Raw genomic sequence first — 15,732 nt, forward strand, 5'->3', positions numbered from 1 at the left:
ACACTCCGATTTCTAGCCAAAATGATATATCTCCTTTGGGGATTACCCTGGCTTCTAATCTCTCTTGGCACAAGCACATTACGAATATTGCTTCCTCTGCATCTTAAAAACTTGGTTTTCTCTTTTGCTCTCGGCGTTACTTTTCTTCCAAACAGCTGATCACTCTGTATAAATCGCAAATCCGCCCTGCCATGGAATATTGTTTCCACATCTGGGGTGGTGCCCCCAAAACCTCTCTTAGGCTTCTTGATTCCATTCAGAAGAGGGCAGTTAGGTTAATTAATGATTCATCTTTAACAAAGTCTCTCCTCTCGCTGTCTCATAGACGTACTGTTTCTGCTGATTGCCTCTTCTACAGATACTTCCATGGGCACTGTTCTTCTGAATTGGCTTCTATAATTCCCGCTGTCTCTTTCAAAACAGTCCAAACACATGCCACCACCAGCCAACATCCATTTACTGTCCAACTTCAAACTCATAGAACCAACTTTTCATCTTCCTCGTTTATTCATTCAACTGCCATTTTCTGGAACAACCTTCCTTCATACGTATTTCCTGTAAATTAAAGTCTACAGAAGTTCAAGTCCAGTGTCAACAAATATCTTCTTTCATCTTCTCAACCTCCAACCCAAGCACGGTACTAAGTACTGTAGGTTCTAATACCTCTCGTGTTTGGGGTTTACATAAAAAAAATGAATATTACATTGTCCCTTCCATGATAGTGAGAGAGATTGGGCTTTGGCTCAGGCTCTTAGACTACAATTTTCCATGAGTCAACCTAAATAACTAATATCCTGTTTAATCAAATAACATCAATTATAGGTAATATTGATTGAAAAGTCAAAGGCACGGTTGTTACTGGATTCACACCTATTTGGAAAATTTATCTGACAACAGGGATAGCTTTAATTAGTTACCTTTGTGTCAAGTCATGAATACTGTAAATGTATTGAATCTAAATGAGCAGCCAGTGTTTGGAAGAAAAACTTCCAATTGAAAATGTTACTTTCATTATAACCCTTGTTAGTAGACTGCATGAGCCTAATTGTAACAGTGAAGTAGGGTACTGTTTCAATCAAGGTATTGAAAAATTTTGAGAAAACAATGCTACACTGCATTATGTATTGCTGTCTTTGCTGCCTAGGGACCACATTATCATTCTTGTGGCAGTTAGTTGAAATAGTACTTACTTCTTTACGTTCAACCTTTGGCGCCTCCGTAGCCAGGTGGGAAGGAGCAGCAGTGCGTAACACACGCTTCTTGATTAGACCGGGGTTCGAGCCCGTCACCACCAAATACGGAGGATGCGGAAAGGTCAGGGAATGACCACCGCATATCCCGGAGCAATATGGCCTTAGTTGCTAATGCTCCTAAAAATCAAATAACAACAACATCAAATAACAACGTTCAACCTGGCAACCCAAAGGTTGCAGGTTGAAATCCCGCCTTGGGCTTGGATCAGAGTAAAATGCAAAAACTTTGGGAGGTGCATTATGGCCACAGAAGCTGATGCGCCAAAACTAACAAAATAAAAAAAATAAATAAAAAAAACAACAAAAAAAAAAAAACATGAATCCTGAAACTTTTTGAGTGCATACCCTTTCCAGTAGCACAGTAGCTGTAATTGCGATCCTTCCACATTATGTGGAAAAGGCCTGGATTTGAATTATGTGGAAAAAGGAGGAATTTTGTATTTTTTTTAACACTTAGTTGGTCTTTGGTAATGATTGCATATTCTCATACCCCCTTTCCCCCCAAAAACCTTTGTTTTTTCATGAAACAAAACAATACAGGAAGAGTGACACATATATATACAGTTTACAGACATTATGCTGATGAGTCAACTTAATTGCTACAAAGAATCAAACAAGAGTGCTGCACATAGTGATTATAGAAGTGTTAACTCAATCTAATTCATATTACTCTGTTTCTTTTCAGTGTAATGTCTTAACAAAATGCAAATCTTGTGTGTTTAATTAAAGCCCTGTTTTTTTTCTTAATATCTTAAAAATTGAACATTACTGTGAATTTCTATTATTGTGAACCAGGAATATAAAATATGTGTGAAAATTTTATCCCACTAATGTCAGTAAAAATGTTTATTTTTAGTAGTGAATAAATATGAAAAGAAGATGACCACAGATTTATCTAATAGTTATCTATGCCAAGAAGAACAAAAACTTAGAATGCTGGTGGAAGCATGGCATTCATTTGCCTATGGAATGACAGATATAGATGACAATTTGGTTGGTTTAAATTAACATGTACAAATTTTTAAAGAAATTAATAAATTACTAAATATTTCAAACTAAAATCTTTTCTTAACATTTGTAGTTATCTTTCTTTCTTTATTTATTTTTTTTGTTTTTTTGTTAACATTTGTGATTAACTGTTTCTTCACTTGATTAACTTGATATTAAATCTTATATATATAGTAAATGATTCATCATAAACTTATTACAGTTATAAAATCCCAAAACTCTGACAACCTTGGTACTTTGCTGTTTTGGGGAGTTTTCTGTTTTTAAACAGTAAATCACATAGTCTAACCAAGCATGAGTTATGAGATAAAGTTTATACATAGCCTGGCACAGTGCAGTAGGGTATGAAAATATAGAATAATGCATATCATCAACTTTTACAAATATTGTAAAATATACAGAAACTCCATCTTTGTTGTTTTTATGAAAACCTACCTTGTTTCTTTTGGTGAGATTTATGTTGTAGTGTTTACTTATGCATTTTTTGTTTCCCCCAGTATGGACCACGAAATACTGAAATTATGATTGTTATAATTATTTTTATAGATAATATTCACAGTAAAATCAATATATTTACAAGTTAGCTGCACATCTTTTTATTCTTCTCAGTGGTTTTATTATTTTTTCATTGTTAAGCATTTTTAAAGAAACTTATCATAACTGGATAAAGCACTATTCTTTAAAACTGAACTAATCAAACCAAAACTAAAACTAGCAATCACATGTGCTTGGCACATGGGTTCACCTGTCCAGTTGGTTTTAATTTACTTTCATGCTCTAAGAATAAATAATTCTTCTACATATGCAAAGAAAGTGTGTATTCTAATTTGTTTCATTTTTCATTTGAAGTTGGTACAAGTGACCAAAGTAACAAACATTGTTTTGAAGACTTTCAGAATGCATATACTGCTGTCTGCAAGTTAATTACACATGGTGGTAAATATGTTACTGCTATCCATTTGAAGTCTGCAAAACACAACATAAAGTATGAAGAGGGCAGCAAAAAATATTATTCTTCTTGTTGAAAGTGGGAACACTGATTTGGTTGTTAGAAAACTTCATTTTAAACAGAACATAATCTTCCTGCGATTGGCATATATACTGAACCCTTAGAAAAATGTTTACAGATTTGGAAGTGGCAAAGAAGTATGATAGGACAAAAGCAACTCCTATTTTTAATGAAATGGGATATATTATAACTGCTAGCATTGTGCAGAATTTGAAAAGTGGGCTATTTTCTGTTTCGGTATATCATTGTTTCTAGTAGCAATTTTCAGTATTTCTGAATAGCAGTGATATAGATTCATGTACCTGAGCTGTTGTAGAAATTTATGATGATAAAATTCAGAGAACTATGAGTGCTCTAATTTTCATATCTACCTTGGAAAATGATTCTAGCAACAGAATATAGAGGAGTTGATGCTTTTTGAATGTGAACATGAGAAGATAACAATTGAACACTTTATAGCATTTTGTGTAAATAATGCTATTATTATAGTAGGCCTCAAGAATTGCATTGCATTCTTATTAAAAGAAAAAAGCATACGTGATTTGTTGTTTTACAGTCTTTTCATCTAATTTATTTAACTGCAGAAAAGGAAGTAATAGATTTTCCAATCAAATTAGATGAAATTTTTGTGGAAAGGAAATGTATTAGTATTAATAGTGGCAGTGATGCAAGAGAGAAAGATTATATAGCATCAGCAAAAAAAAAAAAAAAAAAAAAAACTTCCCATAGCACACCTATCCATCTTCTATTATATTATTTTTTGGGAGAAACTTGATAGAAAGATAGAAAAATTGTAAAGGTTTAAACCACCTTCCTAGCAAAGAAGCCCAGAAAAAACTAAAATAGATATGCACAAAGTGTGAACTGTTGCTTGTTTTTTTTTTTTTTTGAGAAGGAGATGGCTCAGAAATCTTTATCTGTGACAGTGTGTCTAAATTTATGCCAAATTCTAAACAATAAATAAAATACCTCTGGTAAAAGAGGTCATAAATAAGAATGAAAAGAAGAGAAAATATGTGCATAGGCCAATATGAAATGCCCTTTTGAATTTGGAAGTTCAAGGGCATTTCTGTACAAAATTCATAACTGGCCTCCTATCATCTCAAATATAATTTATGTTAAGTTCCTGGTTGCATTCTTTCTGTTAAGTTCCTGGTTGCATTATTAGAGACCCAAGTCCCAGGACACTGCCGACCGAACAGTGAACTTGGCACATCGACATTTATGCAAAACAATAACAGCAAGGCCAAGCAAATGAGGCTATAGCAAATTATTTGCACTGCCATTTACTATTACCAATAGCTCACAGTTAGCTATTCAGACAGATTTTACAACTCCAGTCAGAATACACCACTGTTTCGACGTTGCTAGCATCAGAAGTTTAAACAATTTCGACAGTACGGTGCAACTTGTTAGAATTGAAAGACTTATCAAACGTCCCTGAGAGGGTGTTTCTGCCAGTGAATACATGTGATTATCGAATATACTAGTCTTCAATAACCAGTTTAGTTTAGGCAAGTCATTTACAATCTGAGGAATCCGACAGGTATTACTTCAATTTTGGTATTTAATGCATCTATTCAATACAATGACAAAAATGTCAACGTTAATACGGTTCATGACAAATGTCATCAATTAATACAGTTCATCCAACAATATGCCCATCCAGCAATTTCCAATCCATCAGAGGTCCTATGACTAAATGTATTAAGACCAGGGGATCTAGATGTTCTAGTAAAAATGGAGTTTCCTTTGTCCATTAGCATGTACGGTATAAAGACCCAGTACCACTATTACAAACTTGAGGGTTTAACTGATCATTAGTCATCCTCCATGATCTGGTTGATTTCTAAGTTAGACGGTCACTTGAGCTCTTGTATGTGGGGAACTATGCCTCTTAAGTTGGAATGTCTTTTAAAAGTCCTCCATTGTTTCACTGGAATCTATGCTTAGAGGTCCAATAGCTCTTGAACACAAGAGCCTAGTCATTCTTCTTTTGAATTACCTGCAGTGCCGACATTGTACCCTGGTGGTGCAACAAGCTCTTAACAGCACATCTTCTGTTTATCCAGAAGCCTTTAGCATCCTTTTAATTTCCAGAATTTGGAAACCAGACCCGATACCTTATATTAGCTATATAACAGTACAGTTAATACCAAGGTAACTATATACAGTGATAGTACCCTAATAACATAATTATACTCAGTTCTTCAAGTCCTTTCCTTCTGCAGAAAACGTTGTCTGCAAAGTTAGCTAGTGCCTGATAATTTTCTTTACATTCTAAAAACTTGAAGTTATTTACATCATAAACTTCCATCAATATCTGAAGCTCAAATTGAATATTTACATAAAATTGGCATTCTAAGATTACATGTTGAACTGTCTCCTGTGAGCCACATTTACATAGATGAGATGCAGCCAAACCTGGAGTAAATAACTTTGAGTTTAGGCTGCCATGCCTGGATAGAAGGAAAGTTAGGTGAAGACCTGGGTTAAACGAGGGTAAATGTTTTTTGTCAAATTCAGCAACTTGAGGTATAAAAAAGGTAGTAATTCTTCCAGCATTTCCATTAGTCCATTCATTTTGCCACTCCTGGAGGAACTGGTTTCTTAATCTAGTGTTGTTTTCTTTCACTGGCATGTCCAGGTTAACAGAAAACTGGTTGAACTGTGCTGCAGTACCATTCCTTCTACAATACTGAAAGTAATTGTACAGTATTTTGTATTTAATTGGCAGTTTGCCGTTGGTTACCTGTAGTGCCGACGTTGTACCCTGGTGGTGGTGCAACAAGCTCTTGAAGTTGCAATCAGAAAGAAGCACTGGGCTTAAGTCAAGATTTTTTTGCCACCATGACGCTATGGTTGACAAAGTGGAGTATCAAGCAGTGATCAAGTTCCTGCATTTGTAGGGCAAGAAAGCTCAGGAAATCCTATGACACTGTAAAAAAAGTGGAAACGGGAGTTCCAGTGCAGTCATACAAGTGTCTTTGATGATCCAAGATAAGGAAGGCCATCAACATCCACAGACAGTGAGATGGTTGCAAAGGTTGAGCAGCTAGTGCTGAGTGACAGATGTGTGACAATTCATTGCATCACAAATGCAGTAGAAATTAGTTATGGATCTGCCCACAGCATTTTGCATGACCATCTGCACATGTCTAAGGTCTCCGCATGATGGGTTCCAAGATTACTGATGCCTTTGCAGAAGCAATGTTCTCGCCAACTGTTGGATTTGTGTAATGCAGATGTTGAGAACTTTTTTTGATCTGTTGATGACAAATGACAAATGCTGGGTGTACCAGTATGATCCGGAGACTAAAGACATGTCAAAGCAGTGTAAGCCCACTTCCACTGGAATTATCAACCAAGTGGAATCGTGGGTTCGGGCAAAACGTGCGGACTTCTGTGATCAAGGCATTAAACAGTTGATCCATAGATGGGAGAAGTGTGTTACTATACACAAAGAGTACATAGAAAAGGATTAAAGTTCCTCTGAAGTTTCACCTTTCTAGGGCTATTATTTCTAGGTAAAGGTATGAACTTTTTGATATTCTCTCGTAGTGGAATTTTATTATTAGTGTGTGCGTGCGTGCATGTGTACCTGAATGTATAAGTTTGATATTTACATATTTTTTATTTATTTTTTTTTTTTAGAGTCAAATTACCCATCGAGTAATAGTGGAACCCTTGAAAAGGTTAGTTTGTGTAATTTTAATATAATATCTATATTTTATATGATAATGCAATTTTCATTATTATAAGCAGACATTGTATGTTGATTTGAACATCCTTTGTAAAAAGGATAGGTGGAACAGGACCAGGGTATGTCTGCCAGGGGCAAAGATTGATGACGTTGTAGAGCGGATATCATCTTTCAAGGGCACAAAAGGTGATATAGTTGTACACGTTGGCACTAATGATATTAAGGAGTAGGAGACCGGCGGAATTACTCAACAAGTACAGGTCACTGTTGAAAAAAAGCCGTGAAATAGGGTTGAATTTGAAAGTGTCTGCAATTCTGCCCACACATGATAGGAGGGAGTACATGATGAGAGCCTTGTCGATCAATTCGGCCCTGGAAAGATTGTGCAAGGCTCAAGGGGCAGAATTTTTTTCAGCCTGGACTGTACTTGTTAACAGGAGAGATTGCTTCTACAGGGATGGGATACACTTAAATAGAAAGGGTGCAGAAATATTTGCTGATGCTATCGAGGCAGTGTTAGGTGGGTCGGAAAACTGCTAGTTTGGGGGGATACAAAGACTAATAGTTTAACAGTAACCGCAGGCAGAGGTGAAGGTGATTCTTGCACAACTTCTATTAGAATAAGAAGTGACCTGGAGCGAGGGGTGTTGGGGGTTTCAGGGACGGATGGCAGTCATCATGGAATAGTTGGGTATATGGGATGTGTTAGGGTAGTAGTAGTAGTAGTAGTAGTGGCACATGATGCAAGAAAGCAAGTGTAGGAGCTTATGCAGCATCAGCCAAAAAAAAAAAAAAAAAAAAATCACACCATTCCCTCCAAATGCCTGTCCAGTTCCTCCTTAAATTTATTTAACCTATCAACTTCTACAACGACAGATGGAAGTTTGTTCCAGCAATTAACCACCCGCTGGCTAAAGGCAAATTTCCGCACATCTATTCTACATCTGTCCTTTCTTAATTTGAACTTATGTCCCCGTAGGTTGGTAATCTGAACAAGTGGAAGGATCCCATCAGAATTCAGCGTGCTCAACCCATTCAAGGCCTTATAGACCTCAATCAGATCACCGCACAGGTGCCTAGTCTCCAGCCACTGCAATTTGCAGAACTTAAGCCTCTCTTGGTAAGAGAATCCCTTCATTCCCCTCACCAATCGTGTTGCTCTTCTCTGTACACGCTCAAGCAAATCTACATCCTTCCTAAAATGAGGCCTCCAGACCTGTACGCAGTACTCAAGGCATGGCCTGACCATTGCCTTATACAGAGGGACAATCACCTCCTTTTCCCTGCTAGCAAAATTCCTATATATCATTGACAAAACCCCATGACCCGCCATAGCAGCCTGTCTGCACTGCTCAGAAAACTTCATATCTGACTGCACAATTACTCCCAGGTCTTTTTCATTTTCTACCACCTTAAGTGTAGTACTACACAGTTGGTACATTTCTCTGGGGTTACTTCTACCCATATGCAGTACTTTGCATTTGTCAAGGTTGAACTTCAGTTGCCACTTCTTAGCCCATCTGCCCAAATTATCTAGATCCTGTTGCAGTAGCACACTGCCATTACTGTCATTAACAACCCTGCCAACCTTTGTGTCATCTGCAAACTTCGACATTAAGCCTGATATACCTTCATCAATATCATTGATAAATACACAAAACAACAGTGGACCCAACACCGAACCCTGTGGGACTCCACTAATAACATTAGTCCACGAAGAGCAGCACCCATTGATTACCACCCTCTGTCTTCTCCCACTTAACCATCCTTTTATCCATTGTAGCAACTTACCCTTAATACCATTCTGCTCCAATTTGTACAGTAGTCTTCCATGCGCAACAGTGTCAAAAGCTTTCCTGAAATCCAAGTATATGATATCAAAATTATTTTTTGCATCCAGTTCCTTTGTGACCACATCATAATAAGCAATCAAATTTGTCAGACAACACTTTCCCTTAACAAACCCATGCTGTGTTTGAATTATTGCTGCAGTCTTGTCTAGATGATCCTGCAATGCATCTTTAACCAGCGACTCCATTATTTTACCCGGAACAGAAGTTAAACTAACTGGTCTGTAATTACTCGTGTCACCCTTCGATCCACCTTTGTGAATTGGGGACACATTTGCACATCTCCAGTCCGTGGGAACCTCTCCTGAGTCCAAGGATGCTCTCATAATTATGGCTAAGGGTTTGCTTAGTTGCTTTGCCGCCTCCTTTAAAATAACTGGATAGATCCCATCCACCCCAGGTGCCTTTCTTATGTTTAACTTCAATAATTTCTCCTCCACTTTGCTCTCAGTTATTACAAAATCATTAAGCACACTGCTACAATTTGATAACCTTCTTCCATTTTCAAATTGTAATAATTCCTCACGTGTGAATGTAGATGCAAAATACTCATTCAGTTTGTTTGCTATCTGAGCAGGATCATCAACAGTCGAACCATCGATGTCAAGTGGACCAATCATATTCATCCCCTTCCTTTTAGAGTTTATATAAGTAAAGAAATCCTTGCTGTTTTTCTTAGCATCTTTTGCCAAAGATTTCTCGTAATCCGCCTTCGCCTGCCGAACCTCCTTTGTGACCTGATTACAGACTAGCCTTATATCTGCCACAGGCTTCTGCGTCACCTGGAAATTTATATGCATCCCATGCATTTTTCTTCTCTGTCACGAGTCTCATTAGTTCATTTGATAACCATTTAGGCCTAAACCTTGAACGATATTTCTTAATCGGTATATAAAGTCTAGTTGCTTCCACGATTAATTCTTTGAATGCTTCCCACTTAGAATTTACTGTTTGTAACATCGTCAATTGATCCCACTGTACAGAATTTAAAAACAATCTGAGACCACTGTACTCCCCTTTACGGAAGCAAAATCCCTTTCCTTTACCCCTGACGGTAGTTACCTCTTTGAATAAATCCCACTTCAGCACACTGTGATCACTGCCACCTAGTGGTTCCTTTATCTGCAAATTCTTAATACACGAATGATCACTGCTGATAACCAGATCAAGAGTGTTACTTTCTCTGGTTGCCTCTCGAACATGCTGCTGCAGAAAACAATCATCCAATAAATCCACAAAAGTCTGACTAGTGTGTGAGTGACCAACCCACAAGTTCCAGTCAATATCTGGGAAGTTAAAATCCCCCATTATAAGACATTCTGATTTACTGGCCCACTCTATTTCTCTGTACAATTGTTCATTGTACTCATTCAAGTCATTAGGCCTATAACACACTCCTACTCTTATTTTTCCTTTCGCAGTGCTTATCTCACACCAAACCGACTCAACAGAGCACTGTTCATCTATATTAACTGGGTGCACTTCCTTTGATTTTATGTTTTTCTTAATTAACAGCATAACACCCCCTCCCTTTCTGTCCTGTCTATCCTTTCTGTACACATTGTACTCCCCAAATTCCAGTTCAGCATTCCTTATATCTGTGTGACACCACGTCTCTGCTATCCCAACAATATCCGTCTTTGATGTCTTGACCAACACTTCAAATTCATCAAGTTTATTTACTATACTTCTAGCATTGGTATACGTGCAAGCATACATGCTCCTATGCCTATTCCGTGTTACCCTAACACATCCCATATACCCAACTATTCCATGATGACTGCCATCCGTCCCTGAAACCCCCAACACCCCTCGCTCCAGGTCGCTTCTTATTCTAATAGAAGTTGTGCAAGAATCACCTTCACCTCTGCCTGCGGTTACTGTTAAACTATTAGTCTTTGTATCCCCCCAAACTAGCAGTTTTCCGACCCACCTAACACTGCCTCGATAGCATCAGCAAATATTCTTGCACCCTTTCTATTTAAATGTATCCCATCCCTGTAGAAGCAATCTCTCCTGTTAACAAGTACAGTCCAGGCTGAAAAAAATTCTACCCCTTGAGCCTTGCACAATCTTTCCAGGGCCAAATTGATCGACAAGGCTCTCATCACATACTTCCTCCTATCGTGTCTGGGCAGAATTGCAGACACTTTCAAGTTCAACCCTAATTCACATCTTTTTTTCAACAGTGACCTGTACTTGTTGAGTAATTCCGCCGGTCTCCTACTCTTAATATCATTAGTGCCAACGTGTACAACTATATCACCTTTTGTGCCCTTGAAAGATGATATCTGCTCTACAACGTCATCAACCTTTGCCCCTGGCAGACATACCCTGGTCCTGTTCCACCTATCCTTTTTACAAAATATATTCCCCGTCTCCCTGACAATAGAGTCACCAACAATAACTAGTTCCTTTGGGACCAGCGCATTCTGCTTTGGAGATTGCCGCTGTGTTGCCTGATGCCCAGGAGTGAGCTCTGGCGTTGAGTTGGGCAGCTGAGAGCCTGATGGGCCCCTCAATTTAGATCTTTCGAGGGCATCCACCCTGTCCTTCAAACTCTCATATAGGCCCATAACAACGCTGAGTTGTCGCCTGATTTCCTTACACTCCTTACATCGCGCACACACAAAGACATCCCCCATGGCAATATCATGTTCCGTTCCAGAGAGTTCGGCAAACATTTCACAAGTTGCACATTTTTTTAGGCTGTGATGCGTTGGAGAATTGCCCCCCTCAGTTCTCCCCCGATTCACAGCACTCCTGCCACTTTGTGCCCGTTGCTTTGCTGCTCTAGTCTGGGGCATGGTAGTTTAAATTAATAAAATCAATAAATTAAATATCAATAGTATTTGAATAGAAACTATTAAATAGAAACAGTGAAGCATATTACTGTGTATTAAGCGTATTACTATATAATTATGCGTTAGAGCTACCTAGCTACCTCAATTAAAAAATTTGAATTCCCTACCACTATATCCAAAAACAATGGCTACAAAAATGGAACGAAATAACGGTTTTACCTATCGTAAGTAAAATCCACAAAAACTCTTTATCTAAATTAAAAATAAAAAATAACCATAAAAATAAAAAATAGGCATAGGAGCATGTATGCTTGCATGTATACCAATGCTAGAAGTATAGTAAATAAATTTGATGAATTTGAAGTGTTGGTCAAGACATCAAAGGCGGATATTGTTGGGATAGCAGAGACGTGGTGTCACAAAGATATAAGGAATGCAGAACTGGAATTTGGGGAGTACAATGTGTACAGAAAGGGAGGGGGTGTTATGCTGTTAATTAAGAAAAACATAAAATCAAAGGAAGTGCACCCAGTTAATATAGATGAACAGTGCTCTGTTGAGTCAGTTTGGTGTGAGATAAGCACTGCGAAAGGAAAAATAAGAGTAGGAGTGTGTTATAGGCCTAATGACTTGAATGAGTACAATGAACAATTGTACAGAGAAATAGAGTGGGCCAATAAATCAGAATGTCTTATAATGGGGGATTTTAACTTCCCAGATATTGACTGGAACTTGTGGGTTGGTCACTCACACACTAGTCAGACTTTTGTGGATTTATTGGATGATTGTTTTCTGCAGCAGCATGTTCGAGAGGCAACCAGAGAAAGTAACACTCTTGATCTGGTTATCAGCAGTGATCATTCGTGTATTAAGAATTTGCAGATAAAGGAACCACTAGGTGGCAGTGATCACAGTGTGCTGAAGTGGGATTTACTCAAAGAGGTAACTACCGTCAGGGGTAAAGGAAAGGGTTTTTGCTTCCGTAAAGGGGAGTACAGTGGTCTCAGACAGTTTTTAAGTTCTGTACAGTGGGATCAACTGACGATGTTACAAACAGTAAATTCTAAGTGGGAAGCATTCAAAGAATTAATCGTGGAAGCTACTAGACTTTATATACCGATTAAGAAATATCGTTCAAGGTTTAGGCCTAAATGGTTATCAAATGAACTAATGAGACTCGTGACAGAGAAGAAAAATGCATGGGATGCATATAAATTATCAGGTGATGCAGAAGCCTGTGGCAGATATAAGCTAGTCTGTAATCAGGTCACAAAGGAGGTTCGGCAGGCGAAGGCGGATTACGAGAAATCTTTGGCAAAAGATGCTAAGAAAAACAGCAAGGATTTCTTTACTTATATAAACTCTAAAAGGAAGGGGGATGAATCTGATTGGTCCACTTGACATTGATGGTTCGACTGTTGATGATCCTGCTCAGATAGCAAACAAACTGAATGAGTATTTTGCATCTACATTCACACGTGAGGAATTATTACAATTTGAAAATGGAAGAAGGTTATCAAATTGTAGCAGTGTGCTTAATGATTTTGTAATAACTGAGAGCAAAGTGGAGGAGAAATTGTTGAAGTTAAACACAAGAAAGGCACCTGGGGTGGATGGGATCTATCCAGTTATTTTAAAGGAGGCGGCAAAGCAACTAAGCAAACCCTTAGCCATAATTATGAAAGCATCCTTGGACTCAGGGGAGGTTCCCACGGACTGGAGATGTGCAAATGTGTCCCCAATTCACAAAGGTGGATCGAAGGGTGACACGAGTAATTACAGACCAGTTAGTTTAACTTCTGTTCCGGGTAAAATAATGGAGTCGCTGGTTAAAGATGCATTGCAGGATCATCTAGACAAGACTGCAGCAATAATTCAAACACAGCATGGGTTTGTTAAGGGAAAGTCTTGTCTGACAAATTTGATTGCTTATTATGATGTGGTCACAAAGGAACTGGATGCAAAAAATAATTTTGATATCATATACTTGGATTTCAGGAAAGCTTTCGACACTGTTGCGCATGGAAGACTACTGTACAAATTGGAGCAGAATGGTATTAAGGGTAAGTTGCTACAATGGATAAAAGGATGGTTAAGTGGGAGAAGACAGAGGGTGGTAATCAATGGGTGCTGCTCTTCGTGGACTAATGTTATTAGTGGAGTCCCACAGGGTTCGGTGTTGGGTCCACTGTTGTTTTGTGTATTTATCAATGATATTGATGAAGGTATATCAGGCTTAATGTCGAAGTTTGCAGATGACACAAAGGTTGGCAGGGTTGTTAATGACAGTAATGGCAGTGTGCTACTGCAACAGGATCTAGATAATTTGAGCAGATGGGCTAGGAAATGGCAACTGAAGTTCAACCTTGACAAATGCAAAGTACTGCATATGGGTAGAAGTAACCCCAGAGAAACGTACCAACTGTGTGGTACTACACTTAAGGTGGTAGAAAATGAAAAAGACCTGGGAGTAATTGTGCAGTCAGATATGAAGTTTTCTGAGCAGTGCAGACAGGCTGCTAGGGCGGGTAATGGGGTTTTGTCAATGATATATAGGAATTTTGCTAGCAGGGAAAAGGAGGTGATTGTCCCTCTGTATAAGGCAATGGTCAGGCCACGCCTTGAGTACTGCGTACAGGTCTGGAGGCCTCATTTTAGGAAGGATGTAGATTTGCTTGAGCGTGTACAGAGAAGAGCAACACGATTGGTGAGGGGAATGAAGGGATTCTCTTACCAAGAGAGGCTTAAGTTCTGCAAATTGCAGTGGCTGGAGACTAGGCACCTGCGCGGTGATCTGATTGAGGTCTATAAGGCCTTGAATGGGTTGAGCACGCTGAATTCTGATGGGATCCTTCCACTTGTTCAGATTACCAACCTACGGGGACATAAGTTCAAATTAAGAAAGGACAGATGTAGAATAGATGTGCGGAAATTTGCCTTTAGCCAGCGGGTGGTTAATTGCTGGAACAAACTTCCATCTGTCATTGTAGAAGTTTATAGGTTAAATAAATTTAAGGAGGAACTGGACAGGCATTTGGAGGGAATGGTGTGTTTTTTTTTTTTTTTTTTTTTTTGGCTGATGCTGCATAAGCTCCTACACTTGCTTTCTTGCATCATGTGCCACTACTACTACTACTACTACTACTATTTAGAGTAAAAGTTTAGGTGTGATGATCTGTTTTCAACGTATATAAGCCTAACTGTTGTTATTACCATAACTATTGAAGAAATGCTAAGGTGAGAGATATGCAGAAATGTGAAAATGTTTATAAAAGCTAAAATTATATATGTTTTCTTGCTAATTGTCTTTAGTGATGATTTTTTTAAGCAGCTGCTACAGATTGAATGTGTTGTACTTCTAAAATGAGTTGGAACACATATGGATTCATGATATTAAAAATTACATTAATTGAAAAGATATTCAATTCATTGAAATAAACTTTGTTTGAATTATTTGTACCTGTTCAAAAGCTTAATCAGAAATATCATATTTTACATTGTAAGTTTATATACTTTATTTTTATCATGCAAACAATTTCAAGTGATTCATAAATGAGTATTGTATTAAAGCAAAATTTAATTTCATAGTGAAATTAAATTTGCTATGAAAATAAAGTAAAATTTAATTTCACAGTGAAATTAAATTTTTCTACCTGCGTGTCAATCATGCAGTCCCTACGTATATTTAAATTGCACTATATTGAAATCTGAACTCTGATTTAAATATAACATGACTCTAAGGCAAAGCATGTAAAGATGTCCCAAAATATATAATTAAACATTTGTTACCCTCACAAAGGGAAATGGGGAGTCCTCCTCACCAAAGACAGTGAGGCCTCAAGCCAATGATTGATTTCATTTATGCTTAAATCTGTGATTTCACCCTCTGAGAATTGCAGAGGTAATATCTTTTGGAGCCGGGTGGGTAAAGTGCCGACCGAGCAACCCAAAGGTCGTGGGTTCGAATCCCGCCTCGGGCTTGATTCAAAGTACTGCAAAAACCTTGGGAGGTGCATTATGGCCACAGAAGCCGATGCGCCAACAACTACCAAAAAAAAATATCTTTTGGAAAACAGACATTTTCATATCTCCAGTCTTTAGTAAC

General features: G+C 38.0%; 1 protein-coding gene across 2 annotated transcripts in view; it reads left to right on the forward strand.

The window, feature by feature from the left end:
• LOC150081500 (bridging integrator 3-like) overlaps window positions 1–15,732 on the forward strand; it is a 193,406-nt gene that overhangs the window by 95,029 nt on the left and 82,645 nt on the right. For both annotated transcript variants that reach the window (XM_090379337.1, XM_090379338.1), the window contains exons 6-7: window positions 2,110–2,246; window positions 6,925–6,965. In XM_090379337.1, coding sequence (XP_090235463.1) covers window positions 2,110–2,246; window positions 6,925–6,965 — 178 coding nt within the window. The remainder of the gene's footprint in view (window positions 1–2,109; window positions 2,247–6,924; window positions 6,966–15,732) is intronic.

The sequence above is a fragment of the Mastigoproctus giganteus genome, chromosome 8, assembly GCF_048544385.1.
Source record: "Mastigoproctus giganteus isolate SK-2022 chromosome 8, ASM4854438v1, whole genome shotgun sequence".
Lineage (NCBI taxonomy): Eukaryota > Metazoa > Arthropoda > Arachnida > Uropygi > Thelyphonidae > Mastigoproctus > Mastigoproctus giganteus.